The sequence below is a fragment of the Triticum aestivum genome, chromosome 2B (genome assembly GCF_018294505.1).
Source record: "Triticum aestivum cultivar Chinese Spring chromosome 2B, IWGSC CS RefSeq v2.1, whole genome shotgun sequence".
In the NCBI taxonomy this organism is placed as follows: domain Eukaryota; kingdom Viridiplantae; phylum Streptophyta; class Magnoliopsida; order Poales; family Poaceae; genus Triticum; species Triticum aestivum.
This window is the reverse complement of record NC_057798.1, coordinates 762,090,041-762,104,445: the sequence shown is the minus strand read 5'-3', so window position 1 is coordinate 762,104,445 and position 14,405 is coordinate 762,090,041. Positions and strand designations below refer to the sequence as shown.

General features: G+C 44.4%; 2 protein-coding genes and 1 pseudogene across 3 annotated transcripts; 2 read left to right on the top strand and 1 right to left on the bottom strand.

Moving 5' to 3' along the window:
- On the top strand, positions 1 to 2,412 carry LOC123047231 (protein Rf1, mitochondrial). The gene has a single exon (XM_044470732.1). It carries the CDS (start codon positions 93 to 95, stop codon positions 1,800 to 1,802), a length of 1,710 nt encoding a protein of 569 aa, XP_044326667.1. The 5' UTR covers positions 1 to 92; the 3' UTR covers positions 1,803 to 2,412.
- A 623-nt stretch (positions 2,413 to 3,035) lies between these two features.
- Positions 3,036 to 6,554, top strand: LOC123047234 (histidine--tRNA ligase, chloroplastic/mitochondrial-like; annotated as a pseudogene). Its single transcript, XR_006422847.1, has 9 exons — positions 3,036 to 3,532; positions 3,747 to 3,876; positions 3,962 to 4,054; positions 4,365 to 4,439; positions 4,927 to 5,044; positions 5,243 to 5,385; positions 5,470 to 5,605; positions 5,943 to 6,103; positions 6,197 to 6,554. The product of XR_006422847.1 is annotated as a histidine--tRNA ligase, chloroplastic/mitochondrial-like (transcript).
- LOC123047233 (glucomannan 4-beta-mannosyltransferase 1) lies at positions 6,509 to 9,272 on the bottom strand. Its single transcript, XM_044470733.1, has 2 exons — positions 8,622 to 9,272; positions 6,509 to 8,127 (listed from the first exon to the last, which is right to left on the bottom strand). The coding sequence occupies exons 1-2, from the start codon at positions 8,925 to 8,927 to the stop codon at positions 6,847 to 6,849; spliced, it is 1,587 nt and encodes a 528-aa protein (XP_044326668.1). The 5' UTR covers positions 8,928 to 9,272; the 3' UTR covers positions 6,509 to 6,846.
- Between the last annotated feature and the right edge of the window lie 5,133 nt (positions 9,273 to 14,405).

The following is a 14,405-nucleotide window of genomic DNA, read 5'->3' as shown; positions in this document are numbered from 1 at the left end:
ACTGTGCGCCTGATGTCTTCTCGTTCAACATAGTAATCAACGGCTGCTTTAAAGAAGGTGAAGTAGACAAAGCGTGCAATCTCTTCCATGAGATGCCCCAACTGGGAGTTCAACCTGATGTGGTGACCTACACCTCAATCATGGACGCACTAAGCAAGTCCGGAGCAATGGACAAGGCAGAAGTGCTCCTTCGGCAAATGGTTGATCAAGGAATTGAACCCAATATCAGGACATATAGCTGTCTGATCCATGGATATTCTACTTTTGGTCAGTGGAAGGAGGCACTTAGGGTATTCAAAGAAATGGCAAGTCTTGGTGTTGTACCAGACGTTGTCACATTGAGCTCATTAATCGATTCCCTTTGCAGGCACAGAAGGACAAAGCAAGCTAGAGAAATTTTTGACTCTATGGCTGCAAAGGGCCTGAAACCTAATATCGTCTCCTACTCTACTATGCTTAATGGGTATGTCAAAGAAGGATCCTTCGAGGATATGACCGGTCTCTTCAATTCGATGGTACGGAATGGTATTGTACCTAACCACCATATTTTCAACATACTGATCAATGCATATGCTAAACGTGGACTGATGGATGAGGCTATGCACATGTTCGAAGTAATGAGGCAACAAGGAGTAAACCCAGATGTATTTGGCTATCAAATCATAATGGATTCACTTTGTAAAATGGGTAAGATGGATGCTGCTCTGGACAAATTTAATCAGATGGTCAATCAAGGAGTTTCACCTAACAAAGCTGTTTACCAATGCCTGGTTCTGGGTTCTTGCTCTCATGGTGATTTTGTGAAAGCCAAGGAATTGATTTCTGAAGCGGTTAATAGAGGTCTGTGTTCTAACAGTGTGTTCTTCTATCCTGTAATAAACGACCGTTGCAAAGAAGGAAAGGTGAAGGACGCACAGGATATGTTTGACTTCATTGTAGGTATTGGTCATCGGCCTGATGTGATTATGTACAATTCACTGATGGATGGATATTGCCTTGTTGGCAAGGTGGAGGAAGCACTGAGAGTACTTGATGCTATGAAGTCTGCTGGCCTCCAACCTGATGTTTTTACATATGGTATACTTATTAATGGCTACTGTAAAATTGGAAGGATCGACGACGGATTGAGTCTTGTCAGGGAAATTTCACTCAGTGGGGTTAAGCCCACGACTATTATGTACAACATTATACTTGATGGGCTGTTTTGCTCTGGGAGAACAGTTCCTGCAAAGGAAAAATTCCATAAGATGAATGAAAGTGGCATACCAGTGGGCGTTGGAACATACAACATAGTTCTTAGTGGACTTTGTAAAAATAATTGCACTGATGAAGCAATAGAGCTGTTCAAGAAATTACGTGCTGTGAACGTGAAGATTAATGTCATAACACTCACTACCATGGTTTCTGCAATGTTTAAAACTAGGAGAATTGAAGAAGCCAAGGATTTGTTTGTTACTATATCAGCCATTGGGTTGGTGCCTTCTGTTGTGACTTACAGTATAATGATGACAAATTTCATAAAAGAAGGGTTGCTTGCAGATGCTGATGATATGTTTTCAGCAATGGAGAAGGCTGGCTGTGCTCACAACTCCAGACTGCTAAATCAAGTGGTCAGGGTATTTCTGAAGAATGGTGAAGTTGTAAAGGCTGTGACTTATCTTGCCAAATTTGATGCAAAACAGCTGTCAGTTGAAGCTTCGACGGTTTCGTTAATAGTATCTCTCTTCTCAAGGAAAGGGAAATTAAGGGAGCATGTAAAATTGCTTCCGGTAAAGTACCAGCCTCCTGAGATGTTGGACTGACAATTGATACAGTATTACTTGGTACTTCGTACAAAAAAGCAAGGTGGTATTCAGTCATAGCTGACAGAATGCCATTGCCCCCACATGCCCTTTTTGAAAATGTAGATAAATCATCCATTCTGTTGTTGCCTGATGTTTGATGTCACGTTCTAAATGAAATAACAAGACTGTGGCCTGAGAGTCATATGAGCTTCCCTTTTTTGTGGGATGAAGAAGGCGCAACTCTGATCTGGAAAGTTTGGATATGTCACACATTTAGGCCTATTCAGTGTATCCAAATTTGTGACAAAGTACTTGGCTGCCTACCTCTGGGAATACCCAAACTCGTTGTTTACGCATTTATGCAATATGAAGGCTTGAGCAAGGAGTGCAACAGAAACACGATATAAAATAGTTTGTTTAACAACTCTGATATTTTCCAGTAATGCCTCTCTCAACAGTAGTGCTAATTTTTTTGGGAAAGCGTTAAGTGCGCTGTATTCATGGGCTGCATATCCGATGTTACTTGAGGGCTATTAAGCATGTTTTGTGCTCCTCCCAGACTGTAAGAATTCACTGCAATCTCTCCAGTAAGAGATATTTACCTTAATTCATCGTATGCGTTTTCCTTTTTCTGTTCCAGCTAGAGCTATCAAGGGGAAGATGAACAGAGCATCAAGGATCAGTGTTGTACTGCTGTTGGGGTCTCATCTCTGAAACATTTACATTAATTCATTATCTATGTTTTTTTTTTCTGCTTGATGAGTGCGGAGTTAGAAGAGCAGCAAGGGAAATGAGATGCTTGCTCGTCCACGCCGGCGGCGACTTTTTTTGCATTGACTGACGACCTCGGAAATCCAATTTAGGAAAGCTTAAGTATTTTGATCTGTGCAAAAAAAAGAAAAACAAGTCGAACGACAAATGTTACCTCCAAATGTTAACACCTATTTTTATTTTTTCACCGACGATGCACTTTTCATGTGAAAATTGTCAAGCAAGCTTGTTACACTAACAAGAACATCTACCAAAAAATCAGAATTTTAAAATTTTATTTACTATTTATTTTAAATTAACCGTTTTCATTAGGAGCATATATGCAAGCCAAAATGGCCCTCCCGACCCTGACGACCTTCTTCCTCTTCCTTGTGAACTGAACTGGACCGGGTCGAGTCGGGCCTGGCCTTTAATGAATGAAATGGGCCGGAGAAGCGGGCCCAGAGGAAGGATGGAAGTTATCTCATCTTCGGCGAGGCGAGGCAGAGCAGAGCTCCTCCCCCCTTTCCCTCCCCTCTTCGGCGACGGCGGATGGCCTCCGCGTCGTCGGCGGCGGCGTCGCTCCGCCTCCTCCGCCGCCCTATCGGCCTCACCCCCCTTCGCCCCGGCCGCCGCCTCCTCTGCGTCGCCTCCCCCACGGCCGCGCTGGCCACCGACGGCGACTCCTCCCCTGCTTCTTCTGCTTCCATGGCGCAGCCGACAGTGGTGGATGTGAACCCGCCGCGCGGCACCAGGGACTTCCCGCCGGAGGAGATGCGGCTCCGCTCCTGGCTCTTCGACAACTTCAGGGAGGTGTCCCGCTCCATGGCCTTCGAGGAGGTGGACTTCCCCGTGCTCGAGTCCGAGGCGCTCTTCATCCGCAAGGCCGGGGAGGAGATCACGCAGCAGCTCTACAACTTCGAGGACAAGGGCGGCCGCCGCGTCGTGCTCAGGCCAGAGATCACGCCTTCCCTCGCGCGCCTTGTCATCAAGCAAGGGTATGTATGCATCTACTCCCATGTCTAATTGTCTATGTATGATACATGAAGGCTGGATTGGATGCCAATCTCAATTCATTCAACCATTAGATTTGATTGATTTTGCACAACCTAGCATGGTAGATACCAGTCTCACTTAATTCAGTTTGTACCAATTGACGCCTAGTAATTGCATTTCTTCATCTTCTTCTTGTGAATGTCTCTCTTTCTCTAGAAAGTCAGTCTCCCTCCCACTCAAGTGGTTCACCATAGGACAATGCTGGCGATACGAGCGTATGACAAGGGGAAGGCGCCGCGAGCATTATCAGTGGAACATGGACATTTTTGGTATGCCTAAAGTCCGGGTATGTATGTATCTATGCCCATTCTGATTCACCTTGTCCTGTATGATTCACACTGACTTCACTTCTCCACCTTGTTCAAATTCAGGCTGAGGCTGAGCTCATTCAAGCCATCGTTCTCTTGTTCGAGCGTCTTGGGATTACATCTTCTGATGTGGGGATCAGACTGTCCAGCCGAAAGGTAGCCTTTCACTTCACTATTTGCCCTCTAATTACAAGTAAACAAATCATTTTGTTCCCTTCCATTGGATGGCATATACTCCCTCCGTTCCTAAATAATTGTCTTTCTAGAGATTTCAACAAATGACTACATACGGAGTAAAATGAGTGAATCTACACTCTAAAACGTGTCTACATACATCCGTATGTTGTAGTCCATTTGAGATGGTTAGAAAGACAATTATTTGGGAACGGAGGGAGTATGTCCCATGCATGGGTTTTTTAGGACCAGTCTCTCTGTGTTGTGCCTCACTGTTCTCTCTTCTCTCCAGGTTCTACAGGCCGTGTTGGATATGTACTCCGTACCACAACACTTGTTTACTCAAGTTTGTGTTATTGTTGACAAGGTACATCCAAATCCTGCTTCCACCTTCCGATTTGTTGTATCATGACGCCTTCATGCACATCCTACTTTGTTTTAAGCCCAACTTTATCAGCCATGGCATTCTGAATAACGGTATAGTTTGGAAGTTTGCTCCTAAACTGCTTTTGTTCGTATGCTGATGTTAAAAAGGTTCATGTTCACCTCTTTCCACTGCTCATTAAAAAGAACATAGTAAGATCTTTATGTTCTTATTTATTTCTATGCACTTTCTTCTTAGCTATGCTTGTTTCTCAATTTGTGATTAAAATCCGTTCTCATCTAACCCTCTATATTGTAAATAACTAGTAAAATAGTCATTACAAAACCACAATCCTGTTGTCTAATGATTTTAAAGTTAACCATATCATAGTTGTTTCTGTGTTGCATATTTACTCTGTTCATAACTACTAGATGAATTTGCATGCACTATGTAATTGTTTATTGCATCATGAATTTACAATATTGTGCAGCTGGGGAAACTGAGTAGGGAAGAAATTGAGAAGGAATTGATTTCAACTGGGCTGTCATCTGAAGCAGTACAGGGCATCATTGAAGTGCTCTCTCTCAAGTCACTGTCCAAACTTGAAGGTCTGTTACTGGCTTTAGCATTCGACATGTTCTTAAACTGTTGGGCTGTACTGTGGTACCTTCGTGTTCAACTTCTTGTTGATACTGTCCAAACTCGTTTTCTTATGGCATCCATATTTGTGCAACTTCTTGGAAAAAGAAATCGAAATCGACCCTTTTATCCAGAAAAGGGTCGCTCATTTTGATATTCCCATGCAGAGGTGCTAGGCTCAGGTGTTGAAGCCGTTGCTGACTTGAAGAAGCTCTTCTCGCTTGCTGAGCAATATGGTTATTCTGATTGGATCTGTTTCGATGCATCTGTTGTTCGTGGCCTTGCATACTACACAGGGATTGTTTTTGAGGTCCTAATCAAGTGCCATTCCATCTTTATTTTTTTTGTCACCAACTCTTATTTCATGCCGAACTCTCTTGATCCATGTTTTCAGGCTTTTGATAGGGAAGGGGAACTGAGAGCGATTTGTGGTGGGGGGAGGTATGACAGGCTACTGTCAACATTTGGAACTGAAGATGTACCAGCCTGTGGCTTTGGATTTGGAGATTGGAGATGCTGTCATAGTGGAGGTATGATACTATTCCCCCCCCCCCCCCCCCTTCCTCTGGTTCCTTTTCCCGTGTCGAGCGAAGAAAGCTGCTTGGTCGAAGATTAAAGTTCCTGTAAAATTGATATTTTGATAAAGATATGAGAAATACCTGCTAATATTAAGTAAAAAAAAGTAACAGTAGTAAATTCAGAAGCCCAGCATTGCACAAGGTTGGGCCAAGATTTTATCAAGTTGAGTAGTGGTGAGAACATAAATTCATGTGGAAAAGATTGTCGTTGTTTACATGTCATTATGAATTTGTGATGCAGTTTGAGTGGCAGTAATACCAACTCTGTAATTTACACATTTTCTGGCAGCTGCTGAAAGAAAAGGGTCTTTTGCCTGACCTGCCACGTCAAATAGATGACATTGTGTTCCCATTGGACGAGGAGCTTGAGGGGCCAGCATCTAGTGTTGCATCCTGTCTGCGGAAGAAGGGCAGATCTGTAGACCTTGTAGAAGACAAGCGTCTGAAATGGTATTGCCTTTCCTTAATTTGTACTATTTTTTTCATTGTGTTGAATACTTATGTGAGTGGGTGTATCTGTAATTACTTTTTACTATGCTGCAGGGTGTTCAAACATGCTGAGAGGATAAACGCTAGCAGGCTGATCTTGGTTGGGAAATCCGAGTGGGAGCGAGGCATGGTCCGTGTGAAGATACTATCAACCAGAGAAGAGTTCGAGGTCAAGGCGGGCGAATTGCAGTAGCTGTTAGCTGATCTGGTCGATTTGAAGGTTTGACTTGTCCCCTTTCTTCTTTCTGATCATCTTCAACACTGTAAGTTTTGCAATTCACGTCGTGTATACAAACAATTAGGTGGCTTTGAATGCTATTGCCATCTTCTTTCGGATCATTCACCTTGCAACAAACAAAGAAATTGTAGGTTTTGCCATTCACCAACATGTATTGAGAATGCCTTTGCTGCCTGAGAACAGAATGCTCATCTGCTTCGAACTAATGCTGTTCTGAAGCGATTATTTTTGGTTCTGTACATGATGCAAAATGTATGGATGAATGAATATAATGAAGCAGGTAATTGTCCTGCCTTGGAAATTAAGCTGGTGCCTACAGGTATATATGTATGTATTGTTCGGTTGGCCCTGAAAAACAACAAGCTATCTAGCTAGTATGCAATGCAAATTAAGTTGCAGATAGCTTATAACTAGGTAGAGGCAGCCAGCAGGTACGGTTTTTTGTTCTTGTTTTGTTGGCGTCACTTCATTGGGAGCCGACGTAGCCGAATCCGATGACGAAGGCGGCGGCGGACTGCATGAGGAGGTAGACATAGAAGTGATCGTGGCCGAAGACGATGTCGTAGACGGCGCAGTAGAGCAGGCATAGCCCCATGACGATCTCCGGCGCAAGGATGCTGCTCTGGCTCTTCTTCTTCTTCATTGCCCCCTTGTTGGCGGCCATGGTCGTCGCCGCAGCAGGGGTGGAGGTCACCGAGCCGAGCTTCTCCGTGACGACCCACTCGTTTGCGCGGCTGGCCTCGACGAGGCCGATGATGGTGGCCTTGGAGCGGTGCATGGACATGACGTTCTCGAAGAGGATCCAGAAGACGAGCAGGTGCCATGACCTCGGGGTGCAGACGGCGTTGAGCAGGGTGATGATGGCGGGCACGTACATGGCCACGTACTTGGGCAGCCGCACGTCCTGGCCGCCGACGAGCACGTAGGCCGGGATCACCACGCAGTAGAAGAGGAAGGTGACGAGGTGCGCCACCACCTTCCTCACGAAGAAGAAGCCGTAGAGCACGTGCACCTTCTTCCACGCCGACACCTGCCGGCTGGCCACGATCTCCCAGAACATCTTCCGCATCAGGTTCGCCGGCCCGCACGACCACCGGTGCTGCTGGTACCGGTACGCCTTGAAGCTGCTGGGCAGCTCGTTGCGCACCTGCACGTCGCCGGCGTAGACGAACCTCCAGCCCCGCATCGACGCCCGCACCGCCAGGTCCATGTCCTCCACGGTGGTGCGGTCCTTCCATCCCCCGGCGTCCGCCAGCGCCTGCACGCGCCACACCCCCGCCGTGCCGTTGAAGCCGAAGAAGCCGTGGCACGCCGACCCCACCTCCTGCTCCACCGAGAAGTGGTAGTCCAGCGACATCTCCTGGATGCGGGTCAGGATGCACTCGTCCGCGTTCACGAACCGCCACCGCGCCTGCACCAGCGCCACCGCCGGGTCGGCCTGGAGGACCGGCACCGTGCGCCGCAGGAAGTCCGCGTCCGGCTGGAAGTCGGCGTCGAACACCGCCACCAGCTCGCAGTCCCTGGCGTACCCCTTCTTGAGGCCCTCCCGCATGGCGCCCGCCTTGTACCCGCTCCGGTTGCTGCGGTTCTCGTACCGGATCTGCACCCCCTTGCCCGCCCACCGCCGGCACTCCGCCTCCACCAGCGCCCGGATGCCGGCGTCCGTCGAGTCGTCCAGCACCTGGATCACCAGCTTGTCGGCCGGCCACCACAGCCCGCACGCCGCGCCGATGGACAGACGGTACACCTGCATGCCACCAAATAATTCTACTTGTTTCACTCAAAGTTGCATGCTTCACTCACAGACAAAACTTTTGTAAGTATGTTGTCACTCCCCACATCGGACAAAGTACTACCGTACGCAGCAGAGAGAGTTGACTCTTGTCTTTGCGTGCAGTAAAGCATAGCGCTAGCTGTTTCTTTTTTATTATCTTGATGAATTTGGATGGACGTAGCAATGCAACAAACGTAGTTGTGCATGCATGCATATGTTGTGGAAATGGAGTTGTAAAGCAGCAGCTTTTGCATGCTGATCGTTGAAGAAGGCAACAAAATCAAGTACACATGCAGCTAGCGTTACCAGCAGCGCACACCGCTCGATCGCAGGCAGCATGCAGCAGTGCAGTATTACCAGTGGCGGATCATGCGTGCAGCAAGCAACAGCCATCAGAGAGGTCATGCGTATCATATCATCCATCATAGACGAGCAATCGATCGATCATAGAGTACGTACGTACTGACCTGCTTCTCGTTGAACATGGGGATCTGGACCAGGACCATGGGCAGGTCCTCTCCGCCGCCGGACTCCAGGTCGCCGGCGCCGCCGTCGTCGTCCCCCTTGTTCCTGCTTGGGTTGCGGCGCTGACGGCGGCGGCGGCGGAGCCATAGCGCCGCGACGACGAGCCCCATGTAGAGGCGCTCGGCGAAGAGCATGAGCGACATGGCGGCGCAGAGGTACACGGCCAGCTGCAGCAGCGGCACCACCACCGCGTACCGCACCGCCGCCCACGCCGCGCGCGCCATCGTCAACATGCTCACTCCCCTCATCCTTCTTCTAATTCCTCCTCCACAAGAGAGCAAGAGAGAGATTGAACTTCTTCTCCTCTTCTTCTTCTTCTTCTGCTCCTAATTATTTCAAAAGCTTGGATTATATATAGAATTTTCCTAAACTGATCTTGGTAGGTGCATCATATATAGAGAGAGATTGAACTTCTTCTCTTCTTCTTCTTCTGCTCCTAATTATTTCAAAAGCATGCAATTGGGGGCCAGGCTAGATTAGAACGACCCAAAGGGGAAGGTTATAGACTTGGGCATTTGGCATTGACCTGGTGACAGCCAGAAAGCACTATCTGACACAGTTGAGGGCAAGATTAGTACCAGCATTAGTGCTTGCTATCTGTACTACTAATACACTGTGGGGTGGGTAGGTGCATGCGGTGGTGCAGCCAGCCACAAGCTAGAGTGAAGACATGCATGCAGGCCAGTACAAATTACACCATATATACGTACAAGGTAAGGTAGCCGAGCGAACCACTGTCTTTGTAAGTATATTGATTGGTGAAGAAACAAACAAGTATGGTCAAGTGTGTTTCGCATTCATATACTACCAACACAAAACAGAAGAAAAGCAAACTAAACTGAGTTTGTACTATATATGTTGCATGGTATCCATCCATCTCTTTCTGTTGTGCATGATTGAACCTATATTTATTTATTTATTTATTTATGCACATTTATGCATATGAACACGCTAGCTTAGCTAGCCAGGAGATATACCATATATACGCACTGGGAATTAAGCAGAGAAATTAATATATAAAACCGTGTGCGTGCGTGCGTGTGGGATGGGTTAGGATCCTCTGCAGTAGCATATGGTGCGGTACGGTCGCTGCCATGTGGACCCGACCTCACCTGTCATCTGCACTACAACAGGGTACGGTGCAGTACTGTAGAGGATCTCAACCCGTGTGGGATCCATCTATATGGAGTGGAGTTGCCAACCGCGTCGTGCCGCGTCCATTAATTCCATGGCCATGGCAGCAGGCATGCATGCATGTCCATCCATCTATGGTTGTGTGCTAGGCTAGCCCTGGATTCCTCACTGCCTACCTTATTTGGAGTGAGGGAGGGAGCTAGCTAGCATTCCATATATGCTACTCCTCCGTTTCCAAAATACTATAAGATGTTCTAACTTACTTTTTTTAGAATCGGATGCATATAGACACGACACATTTTAGTGTGTTTGTTCACTCATTTCAGTCTTTATATAGTCCATAGCAAACAAAATCCAGAACATCTTATATTTGTGAACGGAGGGAGTAATTAATTTGCGTGTATACAGGAAAGCCATCATATTATTTACGGACATTTTATTTTTCACAATGGCCATGCGCACTACACTCGCTAGCGGCGTGAGCTTGCACATGGAAGACTTTGGTTCAAATCCCAAGCCTTTTTTTGCCTTCTCTTTTTTTACCATGATGGAATTTTATGTTTTTTTTTGGCTTAGGTACATGGCAACTTTTTCTAGAAAAAACCAACATGGCAGTTTATAAATTTTTGAAATATGTCACATGGCAATTTAAACATTTTTTCAGAAAGTCAAGTTTATTACTGTACATGGCATTATTTATTATTAAGAGATGGCATTATTATTATTAAGAGATGGCATTTTTTATTATTACAAGATAGAACTTTTTATTATTAAGAGATGGCATTTTTTTATTAGGATATTGCATTTTTATTATTAAGAGATGTCATTTTTTAATTAAGTGATGACATTCTTAATATTAAGAGGTGGCATTTTTACTAATAAGAGATGGCATTTTTCTAAGTTGTTATTTTCCAAATAATACATTTTCATCTACGGGATGGCGGTTTTAAAGTTTAGGATGTCAATTGTATTTTCCCTAGATCACACGACCTTCTTTATGTTTTATCATACTTATTGTAAATTTATAAATTAGAGTAATGGCAGTTTTATAAAGTAGCATGAAAAATTGTTTTGTATAAGATGGCAATTTTTTGATACTGCTTTTCTTTACATACATCATGCAAATCTTTCTGTTTACATTTTTTTGTACAAAATAAAATGGTAATTGGGCCTTGTTTTGCCTGAGTGTTTTGTATGAGATGCTCAGCAAAGGCATTGGTTGCGGTTTGCCAAGTACCCTTGTTTTGCCCGTGTTTTCTGTATGAGATACTCAGCAAAGGCCTTGTTTGCATTTTGCGGAGAACCCCGTGAAAAATCACTCGGCAAATAGCCCGACACTCTACATATAACTTTTCGTAGTGTATGTATAATTCACATGAGTAACAATCTATGGAAAGAAATGATATGTTTTGTAAAATCAAATTTATTTATGCTCATTGAATCTTAGCCAGAATTAAATAATATTTACATATTAACTGTAAATACATGTGTTGCGACAAACGATGATGATGAAAAGCTTCCCCAATTCGAATTCACATTACCCTGCTCCAGAAAAACGTTCACAGTGCGCTCCAAACCAGTATACTTAGGATTCTTCTGGAAGATTATTGCTTGGAGTTGGTTCTGGAAGATCATCAACTGCAGCTAAACGGTTGAAGCTTCAAGTACTAAATTCTTCTCATCAATTTTAGAAAGATAACCTCCGGCCCTGATTACTTCACCTTTGTCCAGCAACACCCTCACCACATTTTTTTTTTTGCAACTGAGAGTTGAGAGCACAGCTAATCTTCTTCATTGTTGATAAGATATTGCCTGCCCCTTCCAGGTTGAGATACAGGTTGACCAGAAGGTCACAAGACTAACAAAATAATCAACTCCCGCAATTTCCACAACAGAAAGCCAGAGAATATTGCAGTATTTATTTGGTTTCAGAGACAAGCATTGTGTTTCAACCAAAGGAGCTACTTCTACGTGTACTGGTATTAACTGACTGACTGATCATGACCATACAGAATATGTGTAATGTGTGCATCCATTGGAGGCCTCCAGATTGCACAACTTTTTATCTAAAAAAATCCTTCAAGTTAATCGCACAACACCCTAGAATGCACCATGACAAATGTTCCCTAGATGAGAATCCCAATGGCAGTACAGCGCTGATCCTTCACGCTCTGTTCATGATCAGTCAGTCTGTCAATACAATGAATAAAGGTAAATGTTTCTTACCTAGGCCTCTGCAATGTATTTTTACAGTCAGCAGTTCCTGGGAGTAGCTTAACGCTTCTCATCTTCAAAACATGCTTAGCACATAACATCAGATTATACTGACTAAAGTGCACTACGCAGCAACTGGATTTTAGATGAGAACACAGCTCAATACTGTTCACCGGTCTGCAGCCCATGAATACAATATAACACACTTAACGCTTCACAGAAAAGGAAATTAGCACTACGTTGAGAGAGGTATAACTGAAAGTAACCTGCTGACAAATTGGGTTTACGTGCAATGGTTGCTGAAATTTAAAAAATGCAAGCATTTAATCTAGAGCAACCTAGCTTTCTGTAACATTATGAAGAGAGAGATCATAGCTTAGTTGGAGTTTTAAGAGTGAACATAATAGTAACTATCATCAACAGAGAGCAAAAACAGTGCATCAACCATCTCATGAACATAATAGCTTAGTTGGAGTTTTATATCTGGTTTGTGTTGCACTCCTTGGTCACGCCTTCTTGCTGCATGAATGCATAAACGCCGAGATTGGGTATTCCCAGAGGAAAGTAGCTAAGTACTTTGCCACAAACTTGGATGCTGATAAATATGTAATGTGTGACAGATATCTAAACATTCCAGATCAGAGTTACACTTTCTTCGTCACAAAAAGGGGGAAACTCATATGACCCTCAGGCTTCTTGTTTCAGTTTACCACCTTTTTTTTAAGTAGGAAGTTTCAAGTATACTCTTTCAATTGTCAGTCGAACTCTCAGGAGGCTGGTACTTTACTGGAAGCAACTCTACGTGCTCCCTTAGTTTCCCTTCCCCTGAGAAGAGAGATACTATTAACGAAATCGTTGAAGCTTCAACTGACAGCTGTTTAGCATCAAGTTTAGCGAGATAAGTTGCAGCCTTTACAACTGCACCTTTTTCCAGCAACGCCCTGACCACTTGATTTAGCAGGATGGAGTCGGGAGCACAGCTAGCCTTCTCCATTGCTAAAAACATATCATCAGTCTCTGCCAGCGACCCTTCTTTTATGAAATTCGTCATCATTACACTGTAAGTCACAACAGAAGGCACCAACCCGATGGCTGATATAGTAGCAAACAACTCCTTGGCTTCTTCAATTCTCCTACTTTTAAACATTGCAGAAATCATGATAGTGAGTGTTTTGACATCAATCTTCACATTCATTGCACGTAGTTTCTTGAACAGCTCTATTGCTTCACCAGCGCAATTATTTTTACAAAGTCCACTAAGAACTATGTTGTATGTGTCAATGCCCACTGGTATGCCACTTTCGCTCATCGTACGGAATTTTTCCTTTGCAGAATCTGTTCTCCCGGAGCGAAACAGCCCATCAAGTATAATGTTGTACATAATAGTAGTGGGCTTAACCCCGCTGAGTGACATTTCCATGAAAAGACTCAATCCAGCGGCAATCCTTCCAATTTTACAGTAGCCATTAAGAAGTATACCATACGTAACAGCAGTAGGTTGGAGGCCAGCAGACTTCATAGCATCAAGTACTCTCAGTGCTTCCTCCACTTTGCCAACAAGGCAATATCCATCCATCAGTGAATTGTACATAATCACATCAGGCCGCTGACCAATACCTACAATGAAGTCAAACATATCCTGTGCCTCCTTCACCTTTCCTTCTTTGCACAGGTCGTTTATTACAGGATAGAAGAACACACTGTTAGAACACAGACCTCTATTAACTGCTTCAGAAATCAATTCCTTGGCTTTCACAAAATGACCATGAGAACAAGAACCCAGAACCAGGCATTGGTAAACAGCTTTGTTAGGTGAAACTCCTTGATTGACCATCTGATTAAATTTGTCCAGAGCAGCATCCATCCTACCCATTTACAAAGTGAATCCATTACAATTTGATAGCTAAATACATCTGGGTTTACTCCTTGTTGCCTCATTACTTCGAACATGTGCATAGCCTCATCCATCAGTCCACGTTTAGCATATGCATTGATCAGTATGTTGAAAATATGGTGGTTTGGTACAACACCATTCTGTAGCATCGAATTGAAGAGACCAGTCATATCATCGAAGCATCCTTGTTTCGCATACCCATTAAGCATAGTAGAGTAGGAGGCAATATTAGGTTTGTGGCCCTTTGCAGCCATGGAGTCAAAAATATCTCTAGCTTCCTTTGTCCTTCTATGCTTGCAAAGTGAATCCATAAATGAGTTCAACGTGACAGCATTTGGTAGAACACCAACACTTACCATCTCTTTGAATACCCTAACTGCTGCCTTCCACTGACCCAAAGTAGAATATCCATGGATCAGACTGTTATATGTCATGACATCGGGTCCAATGCCTTTATCAACCATTTGCCGAAGGACCACTTCTG

Coding starts and splice junctions, on each gene's coding strand:
- LOC123047231 (XM_044470732.1), top strand. CDS start 93: ATGCCCCAACTGGGAGTTCAACCTGATGTGGTGACCTACACCTCAATC.
- LOC123047233 (XM_044470733.1), bottom strand. CDS start 8,927: ATGAGGGGAGTGAGCATGTTGACGATGGCGCGCGCGGCGTGGGCGGCG. Junction 8,128..8,621: donor CCATGTTCAACGAGAAGCAG/GTCAGTACGTAC, acceptor GGTGGCATGCAG/GTGTACCGTCTGTCCATCGG.